This window comes from Salmo trutta, chromosome 14, assembly GCF_901001165.1.
Source record: "Salmo trutta chromosome 14, fSalTru1.1, whole genome shotgun sequence".
NCBI classification, from domain to species: Eukaryota; Metazoa; Chordata; class Actinopteri; order Salmoniformes; family Salmonidae; genus Salmo; species Salmo trutta.
Genome location: NC_042970.1, coordinates 6,051,893 through 6,068,313, shown reverse-complemented (window position 1 = coordinate 6,068,313; position 16,421 = coordinate 6,051,893). Strand labels below are relative to the sequence as shown.

Here is a 16,421-nt window from a genome sequence, read left to right as displayed (position 1 = left end):
AAAAGACTGTATAAAATAAAAATAAAAATATTGAGTTATTGTATACAATTATTGTATACATACAGAATCTTTCCAGATCCTTGATATCCTTCGTCTGCACAGGTTTTCAATGGGATTGAAGTCCGGAGACTAAGATGGGCATTGCAAAATGTTAATTTCGTTGTCAATTAACCATTTCTTTGTGGATTTTGATGTGTGTTCGTGGTTATTGTCTTGCTGGAAGATCCACTTGCGGCCAAGTTTCAGCTTCCTGGCAGACGCAACCAGGTTTTGGCCTAAAATGTCCTGGTACGTTGGACCTTAACAAGGACCCCAGGACCAGTGGAAGGAAAATAGTCCAGTAACATCAAAGATCCACCACCATATTTTACAGTAGTGACGAGGTTCTTTTCTAAATATGCATCCTTCTTTCGACGCCAAACCCACCACTGGTGTGCTTGGCCACAGAGGTCTATTTTCAATGTCATCTGACCATAGCATCGGTTCCAATCCAAGAGCTAATGTTGTTTAGCAAACTCCAGGCATTTACAGTAGATTGCGAAAGTATAAACCCCCCTTGGCATTTTTCCTATTTTGTTGCATTACAACCTGTAATTTTAAATGGATTTTTATTTGGATTTCATGTCATCGACATACACAAAATAGTCCAAATTGGTGAAGTGAAATGAAAAAAATAACTTGTTTCAAAAAACAAAAACAAAAGAACCCAGAAAAATGGTGGGTACGTCTGACCTCACCCCCTTTATATCCCATATGTATTCACCCCCCTTTATATCCCGTATGTATTCACCCCCTTTATATCCCATATGTATTCACCCCCCTTTATATCCCATATGTATTCACCCCCCTTTATATCCCGTATGTATTCACCCCCTTTCCTATGAAGCCCCTAAATAAGATCTGGTGCAACCAATTACCTTCAGAAGTTAAATAATTATTTAAATAATGTGTACCTGTGTGCAATCTAAGTGACACATGATCTGTCACATGATCTCAGTGTATATATACACCTGTTCTGAAAGGCCCCAGAGTATGCAACACTACTAAGCAAGGGGCACCACCATGAAGACCAAGGAGATCTCCAAACAGGTCCGGGACAAAGTTGTGGAGAAGTACAGATCAGGGTTGGGTTACAAAAAATATCAGTAACTTTGAACATTCCACAGAGCACCATGAAATCCATTATTATAAAATGGAAAGAATATGGCACCACAACAAACCTGCCAAGAGAGGGCCGCCCACCAAAACTCACAGACCAGGCAAGGAGGGCATTAATCAGAGGCAACAAAGAGACCAAAGATAACCCTGAAAGAGCAGCAAAGCTCCACAGCGGAGATTGGAGTATCTGTCCATAGGACCACTTTAAGCCGTACACTCCACAGAGCTGGGCTTTACAGAAGAGTGGCCAGAAAAAAGCCATTGCTAAAGAAAAAAATAACCAAACACGTTTGTTCGCTAAAAGACATGTGGGAGACTCCCCAAACATATGGAAGAAGGTACTCTGGTTAGATGAGATGAAAATGTAGCTTTTTGGCCATCAAGGAAAACGCTATGTCTGGCGCAAACTCAACACCTCTCATCACCCCGAGAACACCATTCCCACAGTGAAGTATGGTGGTGGCAGCATCATGCTGTGGGTATGTTTTTCATCGGCAGGGACTGGGAAACTGGTCAGAATTAAAGGAATGATGGATGGTCCTAAATACAGGGCACATCTTGAGGGAAACCTGTTTCAGTCATCCTGGGATATTCTTGAGGAAAAACTAGAGATTTGAGACTGGGACGGAGGTTCACCTTCCAGCAGGACAATTACCCTAAGCATACTGATAAAGCAACACTCGAGTGGTTTAAGGGGAAACATTTAAATGTCTTGGAATGGCCTAGTCAAAGCCCAGACCTCAATCCAATTAAGAATCTGTGGTATGACTTAAACATTGCTGTACACCAGCAGAACCCATCCAACTTGAAGGAGCTGGAGCAGTTTTGCCTTGAAGAATTAGCAACAATCCCAGTGGCTAGATGTGCCAAGCTTATAGAGACATACCCCAAGAGACTTACAGCTGTAATTGCTGCAAAAGGTGGCTCTACAAAGTATTGACTTTGGCGGGGTGAATAGTTATGCACACAAGTTTTTTTTTTTTTTTTTCTTATTTCTTGTTTGTTTCACAAGGAAAATCATTTGGATCTTCAAAGTGGTGGGCATGTTGTGTAAATCAAATGATACAAACCCCCCAAAAATCTATTTTAATTGCAGGTTGTAAGGCAACAAAATAGAAAAAATGCCAAGGGGGTGAATAGTTTCGCAATCCACTGTATGTTGGGGAGGCTTCCATTAAAGAACACCCTCTGTGTTATGTTAGACAGGTAACTCTTCATCCACAATATAGCAGGGGGTGTAAAGCCATAACACATACGTTTTTCCAGCAGCAGTCTATGATCGATAATGTCAAAAGCCGCACTGAAGTCTAACAAGACAGCCCCCACAATATTTTTAGCGTCTCAATCTGATCTGATTGTTCTGACCAATGACTAGTCATCTTTTATTTGCATATGTATCCTCCTACTTTGAAGAGGGAAGCGGGGTAGGCTCAAGAGCCTAAACAATCCTGTCCGCCAATCAGGGTTGTGTATGTAAATATAGAAACATTTGTATCAACACGCCCACACGATCAAACTGAGCATTTCAACAGCAAGAGGCGGTCCAGGGAAATAAACAGAGTGATTTATTAGACATACAGTGATGATTTAAAAAAAAATACATTTAAAAATACTGCATGGTGGCTTTAAGCTGAGATACATTTTTAAAAAAGGAGAATTCCAGTAAAATGTTCTTTGTTTTGATTCATTATGAGGGGTGCCAATAATTTTAACCCATATCTTTTTTAGAAAAAAAATATTACTTGTTAATAAAAATGTATTTATTTGAGCAATTGTATAATATATACTTTTTAATTTGTTTGAGCATACAATATATCTCTGTATTTGTATTATTTATTTATACAGTATTTTTTTTTCATCTTTGTCAAGGGTGCCAATACTTTTGGACCTGACTGTATGTATTCTACAGGGTGCCAATACTTTTGGACCTGACTGTATGTATTCTACAGGGTGCCATTACAGGGTGCCCTGTGGCTCAGTTGGTAGAGCATGGTGTTTGCAACGCCAGCATGGTGTGTGCAAAGTCAGGGTTGTCAGTACATGGGGGTCAGTACAACAACAACAAAAAATGCATGAAATGTATGCATTCACTACTGTAAGTCGCTCTGGATAAGAGCGTCTGCTAAATGACTAAAATGTAAATGTAAAATACTTTTGGACCTGACTGTATGTATTCTACAGGGTGCCTCAAGTGTCAGAGAGTGTGGCTAGGGAAGCTCTCCTGAATTTTGTGGGCTCCAAGTGGTCCAAAAGCAGCAAGCCTGCCAGAAACCTGACCTTCAAGGAGTTACAACCTATCACAATGTATCGGGTAAGTCTTCTAACTAGCCCTTCATACTAGACCTCCCGTGTAGTATCTTTTATGAAACCTCTAGTTGGCAGTATCTCTAATGAAACCTCTAGTTGGCAGTATCTCTAATGAAACCTCTTGTTGGCAGTATCTCTAATGAAACCTCTAGTTGGCAGTATCTCTAATGAAACCTCTAGTTGGCAGTATCTCTAATGAAACCTCTAGTTGGCAGTATCTCTAATGAAACCTCTAGTTGGCAGTATCTCTAATGAAACCTCTTGTTGGCAGTATCTCTAATGAAACCTCTTGTTGGCAGTATCTCTAATGAAACCTCTAGTTGGCAGTATCTCTAATGAAACCTCTAGTTGGCAGTATCTCTAATGAAACCTCTTGTTGGCAGTATCTCTAATGAAACCTCTTGTTGGCAGTATCTCTAATGAAACCTCTTGTTGGCAGTATCTCTAATGAAACCTCTAGTTGGCAGTATCTCTAATGAAACCTCTAGTTGGCAGTATCTCTACTGAAACCTCTAGTTGGCAGTATCTCTAATGAAACCTCTAGTTGGCAGTATCTCTAATGAAACCTCTAGTTGGCAGTATCTCTAATGAAACCTCTAGTTGGCAGTATCTCTAATGAAACCTCTAGTTGGCAGTATCTCTAATGAAACCTCTTGTTGGTAGTATCTCTAATGAAACCTCTAGTTGGCAGTATCTCTAATGAAACCTCTAGTTGGCAGTATCTCTAATGAAACCTCTAGTTGGCAGTATCTCTAATGAAACCTCTAGTTGGCAGTATCTCTAATGAAACCTCTAGTTGGCAGTATCTCTAATGAAACCTCTTGTTGGTAGTATCTCTAATGAAACCTCTAGTTGGCAGTATCTCTTATGAAACCTCTAGTTGGCAGTATCTCAAATGAAACTCTTGTTGGCAGTATCTCTAATGAAACCTCTAGTTGGCAGTATCTCTAATGAAACCTCTTGTTGGCAGTATCGTTTGGAGACATATACCGAGTCCAGATCCAGTGCCTGGGAGATGGAGCCATTTACTGGTAATTTCATACTGTCTCAGGACAGCTTTTTGTCTGTTTCAAATAACTAGACAAGGTGTTTTGTCAGAAACTGACATATTTGCTGTCAGTTACAAAATACACACATATATCTGAGTGAGTTCCGGTTTGTACCCATACACTACGTGTATGGCATCTATTGTATGGCACAACAACGCATGACAACAGAGTTGGCTTAACTGGAGCGCACACAGATGTGCAACTAGGCGAGGTATCCCATGGCGTTTCTTCCTCCTATCTCTCAGGCCAGGTGGTAGATGGACCTCAGTACGGGATGAGCCCCCCTCCGTGGGACGTCCCGGTGCAACAGCCACAGAGATACATCGATGTGATCCTGAAAGTGCGTGTCCCTCACTCCTCTTTTGTAAAGGTATTTCTACGTTATTACCTCCTGAAAGGAAAGAGTCTTACATCCTACACATCAACTCTTCTTTTCAGTAATGACATCAACTCTACTTTTCAGTAATGACATCAACTCTGCTTTTCAGTAATGACATCAAATCAAATCAAATTTATTTATATAGCCCTTCGTACATCAGCTGATATCTCAAAGTGCTGTACAGAAACCCAGCCTAAAACCCCAAACAGCAAGCAATGCATGTGAAAGAAGCACGGTGGCTAGGAAAAACTCCCTAGGAAAAACTCCCTAGAAAGGCAAAAACCTAGGAAGAAACCTAGAGAGGAACCAGGCTATGAGGGGTGGCCAGTCCTCTTCTGGCTGTGCCGGGTGGATATTATAACAGAACATGGTCAAGATGTTAAAATGTTCATAAATGACCAGCATGGTCAAATAATAATAATCATAGTAGTTGTTGAGGGTGCAACAAGCACGTCCGGTGAACAGGTCAGGGTTCCATAGCCGAGGGCAGAACAGTTGAAACTGGAGCAGCAGCACGGCCAGGTGGACTGGGGACAGCAAGGAGTCATCATGCCAGGTAGTCCTGAGGCATGGTCCTAGGGCTCAGGTCCTCGGAGAGAAAGAGAGAAAGAGAGAATCAGAGAGAGCATATTTAAATTCACACAGGACACCGGATAAGACAAGAGAAATACTCCAGATGTAACAAACTGACCCTAGCCCCCCGACACATAAACTACTGCAGCATAAATACTGGAGGCTGAGACAGGAGAGATCAAAAGACACTGTGGCCCCATCCGATGATACCCCCGGACAGGGCCAAACAGGCAGGATATAACCCCACCCACTTTGCCAAAGCACAGCCCCCACACCACTAGAGGGATGTCTACAACCACCAACTTACCGTCCTAGGACAAGGCTGAGTATAGCCCACAAAGATCTCCTCCATGGCACAACCCAAGGGGGGGGCGCCAACCCAGACAGGAAGACCACGTCAGTGACTCAACCCACTCAAGTGACGCACCCCTTCCATGGACGGCATGGAAGAACACCAGTAAGCCAGTGACTCAGCCCCTGTAATAGGGTTAGAGGCAGAGAATCCCAGTGGAAAGAGGGGAACCGGCAAGGCAGAGACAGCAAGGGCGGTTCGTTGCTCCAGCCTTTCCGTTCACCTTCACACTCCTGGGCCAGACTATACTTAATCATAGGACCTACTGAAGAGAAGTCTTCAGTAAAGACTTAAAGGTTGAGACTGAGTCTGCGTCTCTCACATGGGTAGGCAGACCATTCCATAAAAATGGAGCTCTATAGGAGAAAGCCCTACCTCCAGCCGTTTGCTTAGAAATTCTAGGGACAATTAGGAGGCCTGCGTCTTGTGACCGTAGCGTACGTGTACGGCAGGACCAAATCAGAAAGATAGGTAGGAGCAAGCCCATGTAATGCTTTGTAGGTTAGCAGTAAAACCTTGAAATAAGCCCTTGCCTTAACAGGAAGCCAGTGTAGGGAGGCTAGCACTGGAGTAATATGATAAATTTTTTGAGTTCTAGTCAGGATTCTAGCAGCCGTATTTAGCACTAACTGAAGTTTGTTTAGTGCTTTATCCAGGTAGCCGGAAAGTAGAGCATTGCAGTAGTCCAGCCTAGAAGTAACAAAAGCATGGATACATTTTTCTGCGTCACTTTTGGACAGAAAGTTTCTGATTTTTGCAATGTTACGTAGATGGAAAAAAGCTGTCCTTGAAACAGTTTTGATATGTTCTTCAAAGGAGAGATCAGGGTCCAGAGTAACGCCGAGGTCCTTCACAGTTTTATTTGAGACGACTGTACAACCATCCAGATTAATTGTCAGATTCAACAGAAGATCTCTTTGTTTCTTGGGACCTAGAACAAGCATCTCTGTTTTGTCCGAGTTTAAAAGTAGAAAGTTTGCAGCCATCCACTTCTTTATGTCTGAAACACAGGCTTCTAGCGAGGGCAATTTTGGGGCTTCACCATGTTTCATTGAAATGTACAGCTGTGTGTCGTCCGCATAGCAGTGAAATTTAACATTATGTTTTCGAATGACATCCCCAAGAGGTAAAATATATAGTGAAAACAATAGTGGTCCTAAAACGGAACCTTGAGGAACACCGAAATTTACAATTGATTTGTCAGAGGACAAACCATTCACAGAGACAAACTGATATCTTTCCGACAGATAAGATCTAAACCAGGCCAGAACTTGTCCATGTAGACCAATTTGGGTTTCCAATCTCTCCAAAAGAATGTGGTGATCGATGGTATCAAAAGCGGCACTAAGATCTAGGAGCACGAGGACAGATGCAGAGCCTCGGTCTGACGTCATTAAAAGGTCATTTACCACCTTCACAAGTGCAGTCTCAGTGCTATGATGGGGTCTAAAACCAGACTGAAGCGTTTCGTATACATTGTTTGTCTTCAGGAAGGCAGTGAGTTGCTGTGCAACAGCTTTTTCTAAAATTTTTGAGAGGAATGGAAGATTCGATATAGGCCGATAGTTTTTTATAATTTCTGGGTCAAGATTCGGCTTTTTCAAGAGAGGCTTTATTACTGCCACTTTTAGTGAGCTTGGTACACATCCGGTGGATAGAGAGCCGTTTATTATGTTCAACATAGGAGGGCCAAGCACAGGAAGCAGCTCTTTCAGTAGTTTAGTTGGAATAGGGTCCAGTATGCAGCTTGAGGGTTTGGACTCCATGATTATTTTCATCATTGTGTCAAGAGATATAGTACTAAAACACTTTAGTATCTCCCTTGATCCTAGGTCCTGGCAGAGTTGTGCAGACTCAGGACAATGGAGCTTTGGAGGAATACCCAGATTTAAAGAGGAGTCCGTAATTTGCTTTCTAATGATCATGATCTTTTCCTCAACTCTACTTTTCAGTAATGACATCAACTCTGCTTTTCAGTAATGACATCAACTCTACTTTTCAGTAATGACATCAACTCTACTTTTCAGTAATGACATCAACTCTACTTTTCAGTAATGACATCAACTCTGCTTTTCAGTAATTTATACATTTTTCCCAAGTCCAAAATTCTGTTGTGTGTGTGTGTGTGTGTGTGTGTGTTCCGCTCCTCACTACTGCTGTGGTTGTTTCAGACGTGTCACCGATGCCATGGCTGTGGTAGAACGCGCTGCACACACTGTGCAGGGAGGGGGAATGTAAGTAGCAACTTCTCCCTCCTTATTTACATTCCCTCTCTCTCTCTCTCTCGCTTCTCTTTAGACATTTTAGTCAAGGAGACCCAGGAGTTTTTTCCTGAGCAACGCGACCTGACCAGCAAGTTATAGGGGTGGTTTTCTGTACATAAATTAAAGCCTTCTCAATGCAGATTCTCTATGTCCGAGAATCACCCCGTAGGTTATAACTACCAGGGCGCAGAGTTATTTCTAGTCTGGACGTGTTGTCAGGGAAACCTCTTGGCCCTGTTTCAGAGGTATTAATAGACTGTCCCCTGTTTCAGAGGCGATGTCCGTTCTGCCACGGACATGGGCGCAGGACAACAGGACATGGACGTAACAACAGGGTCGGCAACAACAGATGTTCCAGCTGCCAGGGGAGGGGAAGGAAGAGGTGCAGGACACCTACATTTACAGTATATTTTACATTGAACAGAAGCTCTTATCCAGAGCGACTTACAGTTAGCGCATTCATCTGAAGATAGCTAGGTGAAACGGCCACATATCACATTCATAGTAAGTACATTTCTCTTCAATAGAGTAGCTCTATGTAGTCCGTGCTAGTTCCACCAATGCCGTGCCAAGACAGAGAAGAGCTTCCTCATCACTATGCTATACTCATAATCTCTCTTTTCACAATATCAAAAAAACTAGTTTAACATAATGTCTACTGCAACGAGGTATTAGCTGGAAATGTAATGTCATTTTATTTAATGTTAATTAAAAGGACAGCACCAGTATATGAGGTACAACTTGTATTGTATCAATAATGATTACGTGATTTATTTAGTGATTGATTGATTATATCTACTTGAGTTTTGATGATTAAAACTCTCCTTTGTTCCAGTTTTCTCCTCCAGATGTACTTTCTGTTGATTGGTTGGCTAATTGATTTATTAATGTCTCTCCTCCAGGTGTATATTCTGCCATGGACATAATTTATTAATTTGTTGACTGATTGATTGGTAGGCTAATTGATTGATTGATATCTCTCCTCTAGATGCACGTTTTGCCATGGACACGGACACAAGACCTGCCCCACCTGCCAGGGCAACAGAAACCTGATGCACTTCATTCAGCTCACCATCACATGGTACTGAACTCAGCCCGGTTTCCCCGATGGAAGCTAAGCCTACAAGTGTTTTAACAATGCGTCGGTCCTTTAATAATGGCCCGAAGATGTCACAATGCGTCGGTTCTTTAATAACGTCAAGAAAGATGTCACAATGCGTCGGTTCTTTAATAACGGCCCGAAGATGTCACAATGCATCGGTTCTTTACTAACGTCCCGAAGATGTCACAATGCGTCGGTTCTTTAATAACGTCCCGAAGATGTCACAATGCGTCGGTTCTTTAATAAGGTCCCGAAGATGTCACAATGCGTCGGTTCTTTAATAACGTCCCGAAGATGTCACAATGCGTCGGTTCTTTAATAACGTCCCAAAGATGTCACAATGCGTCGGTTCTTTAATAACGTCCCAAAGATGTCACAATGCGTCGGTTCTTTAATAACGTCCCAAAGATGTCACAATGCGTCGGTTCTTTAATAACGGCCCGAAGATGTCACAATGCATCGGTTCTTTAATAACGTCCCAAAGATGTCACAATGCGTCGGTTCTTTAATAACATCCCGAAGATGTCACAATGCGTCGGTTCTTTAATAACGTCCCAAAGATGTCACAATGCGTCGGTTCTTTAATAACGTCCCGAAGATGTCACAATGCGTCGGTTCTTTAATAACGGCCCAAAGATGTCACAATGCGTTGGTTCTTTAATAACGTCCCGAAGATGTCACAATGCGTGTCCCAAAACGGCACACGGAGAGAACGCTCACCACGTTGTTGGTGAGCGTCACTGATAGAATCTAAAGAAAAAGCAGCGCTGTTCTCAGATCAGCGTTCTCCATTAAAATCTTAACATTAGAATTGAATGGAGAAAGCTGATGAGAAAGCACATGGTGGCAAATAAATGACAGGCAGTAGGACTAGCCTAGTTGTAACATACAGTATAACTCCATATGATTGAAATAGGCTTGTTGCCCCATGTAGCCGATGTACTGTTTATTGTAATGCAGTCATCTCAGTTGTAGGGGGACAAAATAAATGTATGCACGATGGCTGCGTTCGTGCGCCATTCTGCGCCATTGTGCATAAATGTGTTTTGTCCCCCCCACACCAAACGCGATCGTGACACGCAGGTTAACTTCTCTGGGCAAGGTGGGACGTGACCGTCCCACACTTTTCAACAGCCAGTGAAATAGCATGGCGAGAAATACAAAACAGCAAAAATATCATAATTTCAATTTCTCAAACATACGACTATTTTACACCATTTTAAAGATACGCTTCTCCTTAATGTAACCAAGGCTTTACAGCAAAAGCAAAACATTAGATTATGTTAGGAGAGTACATAGACAAAAATAACCACACAGCCATTTTCCAAGCAAGGAGATGTGTCAATAAAACCCAAAACACAGCTAAATGAAGCACTAACCTTTGACGATCTTAATCAGATGACACTCCTAGGACATCATGTTACACAATACATGTATGTTTTGTTTGATAAAGTTCATATTTATATCCAAAAACAGCATTTTACATTGGCGCGTGATGTTCAGAAAATGTATTCCCACCAAAAACTTCTGGTGAATGAACACATCAATTTACAAAAATACTCATCATAAACGTTGACAAAATACATAAGAATTATTAAAAAAATTATAAATACACTACTCCTTGATGCTGTGTCAGATTTTAAAATAGCTTTTCGGCGAAAGCACATTTTTCAATATTCTGAGTACATAGCTCAGCCATCACAGAGAGCTATACAGACACCCGCCAAGTTCTGGGGTCAACTGAACTCAGAATTAGTATTATAAATATTCTCTTACCTTTGCTGATCTTCGTCAGAATGCACTCCCAGGACTGCTACTTCCACAAGAAATATTGTTTTTGTTCGAAATACTCCATATTTATGTCCAAATACCTCTGTTTTGTTCGTGCGTTCAGGTCACTATCCAAAGGCATAATGCGCGAGCGTAATTCGAGACACGAAAAGTCAAAATGTTCCATTACCGTTAGTAGAAGCATGTCAAACGTTGTTTACAATCAATCTTTATGGTATTTTTAACATAAAAATGTGATAATATTGCAACCGGACAATAGCGTATTTATTCTAGGAGAAAATGGAGGGGCGCGCTATCGGGCTCACGCATCACCAAGTCGTTTGTCCATAGGCAGTCCACTCATTGACTGAGCTACTATTCTCTGCCCGGTTACAGGAGAATGATGAAAAAACTTTCTGAAGGCTTTTGACAGCCAATGGAAGCCTTAGGAAGTGCAACGTGACCCCACAGACACTGTAGTTTCGATAGGGATTCAAAAGAAGAACTACAATTCTCAGATCTAGGTTTTTCTCAGGTTTTTGCCTGCCATATGAGTTCTGTTTTACTCACAGACATCATTCAAACAGTTTTAGAAACTTCAGAGTGTTTTCTATCCAAATCTACTAATAATATGCATATTCTAGTTTCAGGGCCAGAGTAGTAACCAGTTTAATTTGGGTACGTTTTTCATCCGGCCGTGAAAATACTGCCCTCTACACCTTAAGAAGTTAAAATATCAAAACAAACTCTGAACCAATTACATTAATTTGGGGACAGGTCGAAAAGCATTAAACATTTATGCCAATTTAGGTAGCTGGCTTGCACTTGCTAGCTAATTTGTCCTATTTAGCTAGCTTGCTGTTGCTAGCTAATTTGTCCTGGGATATAAACATTGAGTTGTTATTTAACCTGAAATGCACAAGGTCCTCTACTCTGACAATTAATCCACACATAAAACGGTCAATCGAATAATTTCTAGTCATCCCTCCTCCTTACAGGCTTTTTCTTCTCTGGACTTTATATTGCGATTGGCAACCTCGTTTGTCTTTCAGTCACCCACGTGGGTATAACAAATGAGGAGATGGCACGTGGGTAACTGCTTCTATAAACCAATGAGGAGATGGGAGAGGCAGGACTTGCGGCGCGATCTGCGTCAGAAATAGAACTGACTTCTATTTTAGCCCTTTGCAACGCAGATGCTCGTTGGCGCGCGTGAGCAGTGTGGGTGCAATAATTGAATAATATAGATTTCTACATTTATTTTGCAACACTTGCCCACGCGACACAAGTGGTGTAGTCAGGGTATTACGATGATCTTAACGCCACAAAGGTTCTGAGAAACGATGCCCAGATCTATCTGGAGATGCACTACATTCAGCTCACTGTCACATGGTACTGGACTGAGCTGGTACTGGACTGAGCTGGTACTGGACTGAGCTGAACTTGACTGGACTGAGCTGTTTAAAAGCAGGGATGGGAAACTCCAGTTCTCAGGGGCTTGATTGGTGACACACTATTACCCCAGCTGATACACACTTGACTCCAGTAATCAACTAATCATGGTCTCCAGTTTAGAATACAATTACTTTAGTTATGACAGAGTTGTCAATAAGTCGCTTTAGGCAAGTCCAAGACTAGACTCACTTTCTGTGTACAGAACACGAGTCATAATACAAGCTGAACAAACAGTTCATTTTATTGTCCAGCTGAACTGAACAGAAGAGTCATATTACAAGCTGAACAAACAGTTCATGTTATTGTCCTGCTGAATTGAACAGAAGAGTCGTATAACAAGCTGAACAAACAGTTCATGTTATTGTCCTGCTGAATTGAACAGAAGAGTCATATAACAAGCTGAACAAACAGTTCATGTTATTGTCCTGCTGAACTGAACAGAAGAGTCATATTACAAGCTGAACAAACAGTTCATGTTATTGTCCTGCTGAATTGAACAGAAGAGTCATAATACAAGCTGAACAAACAGTTCATGTTATTGTCCTGCTGAACTGAACAGAAGAGTCATATAACAAGCTGAACAAACAGTTCATGTTATTGTCCTGCTGAACTGAACAGAAGAGTCATATAACAAGCTGAACAAACAGTTCATGTTATTGTCCTGCTGAACAGTATTTGTGTAACCTGTAATATTGTGTAACCTCTTAAGTCAACAGAAGCAGTGATTCCCCTAGGATTTATTTCAGCAGTGGTGGCAATGGATTCGCTCAATTACATGCTAGCTATTTCCCATAGACTTCCAGTCATTGAGCCAACGACTATCCATTTAAGAGCGTCTCAGCAAAAAAAAATATAGAAACAAATGATTCCATCATATTCCATCATGACAGCTGGTAAATGAATAAAGGGGAAACACTGGACAGAAGCATCCTGTTGCTGCTTTATCCTGCAGGAAGAACCACGTGTTTGAGTTCGTACCGGACCGGCTACCTGAGTTCCCTCTTAAGAAGTTTGAGAAGGTGTCCGGCGACGCGTTCTTCGTTGATGAAAGTATTCTGGTAAAGATCTATTTTATTTTTTCCCCGAGTAGGGTGCTGTAAAGATGTGTTAAACAGATCCCAGATCTGTACGTAACCATGATAGAGAGAGGTTGGCTAGAACTCCCATCAGGCTACATGTTTGTCACTGTGGTGTTATGTTATCATATTCTAACCTCACCGGGCCCATTCCCCCAGGTTTACCCCATCGTGGGTTTCCCTGACCAGGAGATCTGTGATGCCTCCAGGAAGGCGTCTCAGGAACACCACAGCAAGTTCTCACCACAGCAAGTTCCCTGTCGCATCCTACAACAGGTGAGTTATCTCTGGGCCTATAGCTGGTGTCCTGGTCCCATACTCATGAATCGCACCCTCCCTCCCTCCCTCCCTCTCTCTCCCCTGTCAGTCGTATCCTACAACAGGTGTTCTTCTAGTCTTTCAGCCCTGTTAGGGACCTTTCCTAATACTCCTGCTTCCTTCCTTCCTTCCTTGCTTGCTTGCTTGCTTGCTTCCTTTCCTACTCTGTCAGTAGAATCCTGCAATATGAGTCACACCTGTAAGGGTTCTGTCCCAATACTATTCAACTGCATTCTTTCTTACTTCCTTCGTCCTCTCCTCTGTCAGTCGCATCCTGCAGCCAGTGAGTCTTCTCTAGGGCTTTTCACAATACTGAACCTAACCAAGCCGAGTCAGACCAAGCCGTACTGAGCTAGCCTGATTACTTTTCCAGCATAGTTTCTGGAGTCAACCCAGTTTAATTTGGGTCAGGCTGATAGTGTGAAAAGGGTATCTCAGCCTGAGTCCATGTTGTAATACTCCTGAACGGACTTCTCCCCTCCTGCCGTGCCCCACCTGAGGTCTGTAGCGGCCCGTTTCTTTACCGTTCAACTGCGTCCTCTCTGCCTTTTTTAAAATGCGATTGTCTTTAACGGCCACTAGAGGCCAGCACTGACATAAATATAACAGAGCCTCCCTCTTTTGATCATGTGTAGTAATATCTACTCAAATGTTTCTATTTCTTCACAGCGTCAAACCATTGAGTTGGTTCCCATCACTCACGCCTTCTATTCCTACAGTGGAAAAGACTACGACTACTTTGTTTACGGTCTCGAGAATAAGGTTTTCACTCCTAAATATCCTTCCGCCTGTGTTATATTATAAGAGGAAACATCTCATGATAATGTAATGGTAGTCCTGTGCTTTTTGTTTAATGAATATTTTATAGTCATTACAATATACTTTACTTATTGTTGTCGTATAATCAACGAGATAAGGAATGTCTACAGTATTCTAGAAATGTGTATCTACCATCTTTTTGATTGTGTATAAACAAAAGTCTATCCTGACATTTTTACATTTGTAATTATTATAATTTTTTTGACTCAAAAGGGTGCTAGACATTTTTGAACTCCATGTAAAACCAGTGCCTGTTCATTTCAGCCATTCTAACCACTGATTTTCCATCACACAATTGAATTGAAAGTATATGCTATACTATAACAATGATATCCAAAGTATATGAAGTTGGATAATGGAATATTTTATTCTGAATTTTGTTATGTTTGTCTGTACCTCTGTGGCCTCTCCAGTTTTGATCATAGAGATGGAACTGTAGACATAGAATGAGACGCAGAATCATTTTAATTCTATGGAGAATCTAGTCGATCTGTTTCTATGGTTTAAGCTCAGAGTAAGAGAGGTGTTGCCTGTGTGTTTCTAATTGTAATGAATTAAATGTTTTTATATAAATCTGAATTTTAATACATGCACCTTACAACCTATATGCAAAATAAAACAACTTTTCTATAACCTGTATTTTTATAATAAAAAAACCCGATGATTTTTGAATATTTGTATTTTTTTTCATCATTTGGAACTGGAAGGGTGGAATAACTTGCTGAATAAAACAAATTACTTGTCTATTCCCGTTGTTATATTAACAAACCAATACTGTATCATGGTGGAATAGATACACCTGCACGAACACTTTGTTCCCACCCGGTGTGCGTCATGAGTGAAAAGAGCAGATATTTTATTGTCGAGAGAGCGGGAGGGGCTGGGAAGCGCAGGAGGATGGACTGTAATAGACTATTGGAGGAGTGGCCTTCCCAGACCAGCATGCGGAGTTTGTTTATAACGTGTGGAACCGGGGGACAATGTGGAGACGTCTCACTTCACTTCGCTTTTTCAACGCTTCCAGCAGTCCGTTTCTGTCGCTCTGTATCAGTAGGCTGTCTGCGGTAAATTTGGAGTGGAATAACTCATCTTCAGGAATCACTAGCAACAAAAGAGTGTCTGGTGAGTTTACTGAAAAGTTTACTGTGTGATAACTTTGCTGTGTTTACTGTCTGATAACTTTGGATATGTTTGCTGCGTGCTTTGAACATATTGTGAAGGTAAATTATATAAAGTCTTAGAGAATTTTTTAGTTTATCAGTTCCACCATTTAAAAAAAACAAGAATACATAAAACTTGAATTTAAAAAACTATTTCTAGATCAATCAATATTATACCAAATCATTTTGGACGAACGTTTGTAGCTCTGTATATAACCATTTGGGGAAACAGGTAGCCTAGTGGTTAGAGCGTCGGATAGAATCCCCAAAGAGACAAGGTACAAATATGCACTGATTTGCACTGAGTTGAAGCGTTTAACCTTTTAAACACAATATCAAAATATGGGCAAAGATATTTTAACCTACTTGGGGAGAGAGGTTGGGGAATTAGGTAGGGAGAGAAATAGATGCTTGGAGAGTTTGAGTAGGCTGTCGTTGACACGTTAACAGAGCTGCCCGCTCTACACTGTAAAGATCCTGCAAGCTGCGTACTTCCCTCTCTGTGGTACTTCAGTGCAGTGTTCACACTTCACAGTGCTTATCGCTTTAATACCCTGCTCAGCTGGTAATTGAGGTCAGTGGCGACCCGTCATTCTGGGCAGGTGGGGCAGAGACACGCTTGTTTTGAGCCCCACTTTT

General features: G+C 41.5%; 1 protein-coding gene across 2 annotated transcripts in view; it reads left to right on the top strand.

Annotated features, from left to right (window-relative positions):
- The window catches only part of ssuh2.1 (ssu-2 homolog, tandem duplicate 1), a 39,754-nt gene extending 24,460 nt beyond the window's left edge, over nucleotides 1-15,294 (top strand). The window contains exons 4-12 of one of the 2 annotated variants that reach the window (XM_029774261.1): nucleotides 3,340-3,469; nucleotides 4,436-4,496; nucleotides 4,760-4,884; nucleotides 7,990-8,052; nucleotides 8,355-8,464; nucleotides 9,071-9,163; nucleotides 13,362-13,467; nucleotides 13,645-13,761; nucleotides 14,473-15,294. In XM_029774261.1, coding sequence (XP_029630121.1) covers nucleotides 3,340-3,469; nucleotides 4,436-4,496; nucleotides 4,760-4,884; nucleotides 7,990-8,052; nucleotides 8,355-8,464; nucleotides 9,071-9,163; nucleotides 13,362-13,467; nucleotides 13,645-13,761; nucleotides 14,473-14,607 — 940 coding nt within the window. In that variant the 3' untranslated portion in view covers nucleotides 14,608-15,294. The remainder of the gene's footprint in view (nucleotides 1-3,339; nucleotides 3,470-4,435; nucleotides 4,497-4,759; nucleotides 4,885-7,989; nucleotides 8,053-8,354; nucleotides 8,465-9,070; nucleotides 9,164-13,361; nucleotides 13,468-13,644; nucleotides 13,762-14,472) is intronic. The other variant, XM_029774262.1, reaches the window with a different exon arrangement.
- Nucleotides 15,295-16,421: the final 1,127 nt, after the last annotated feature.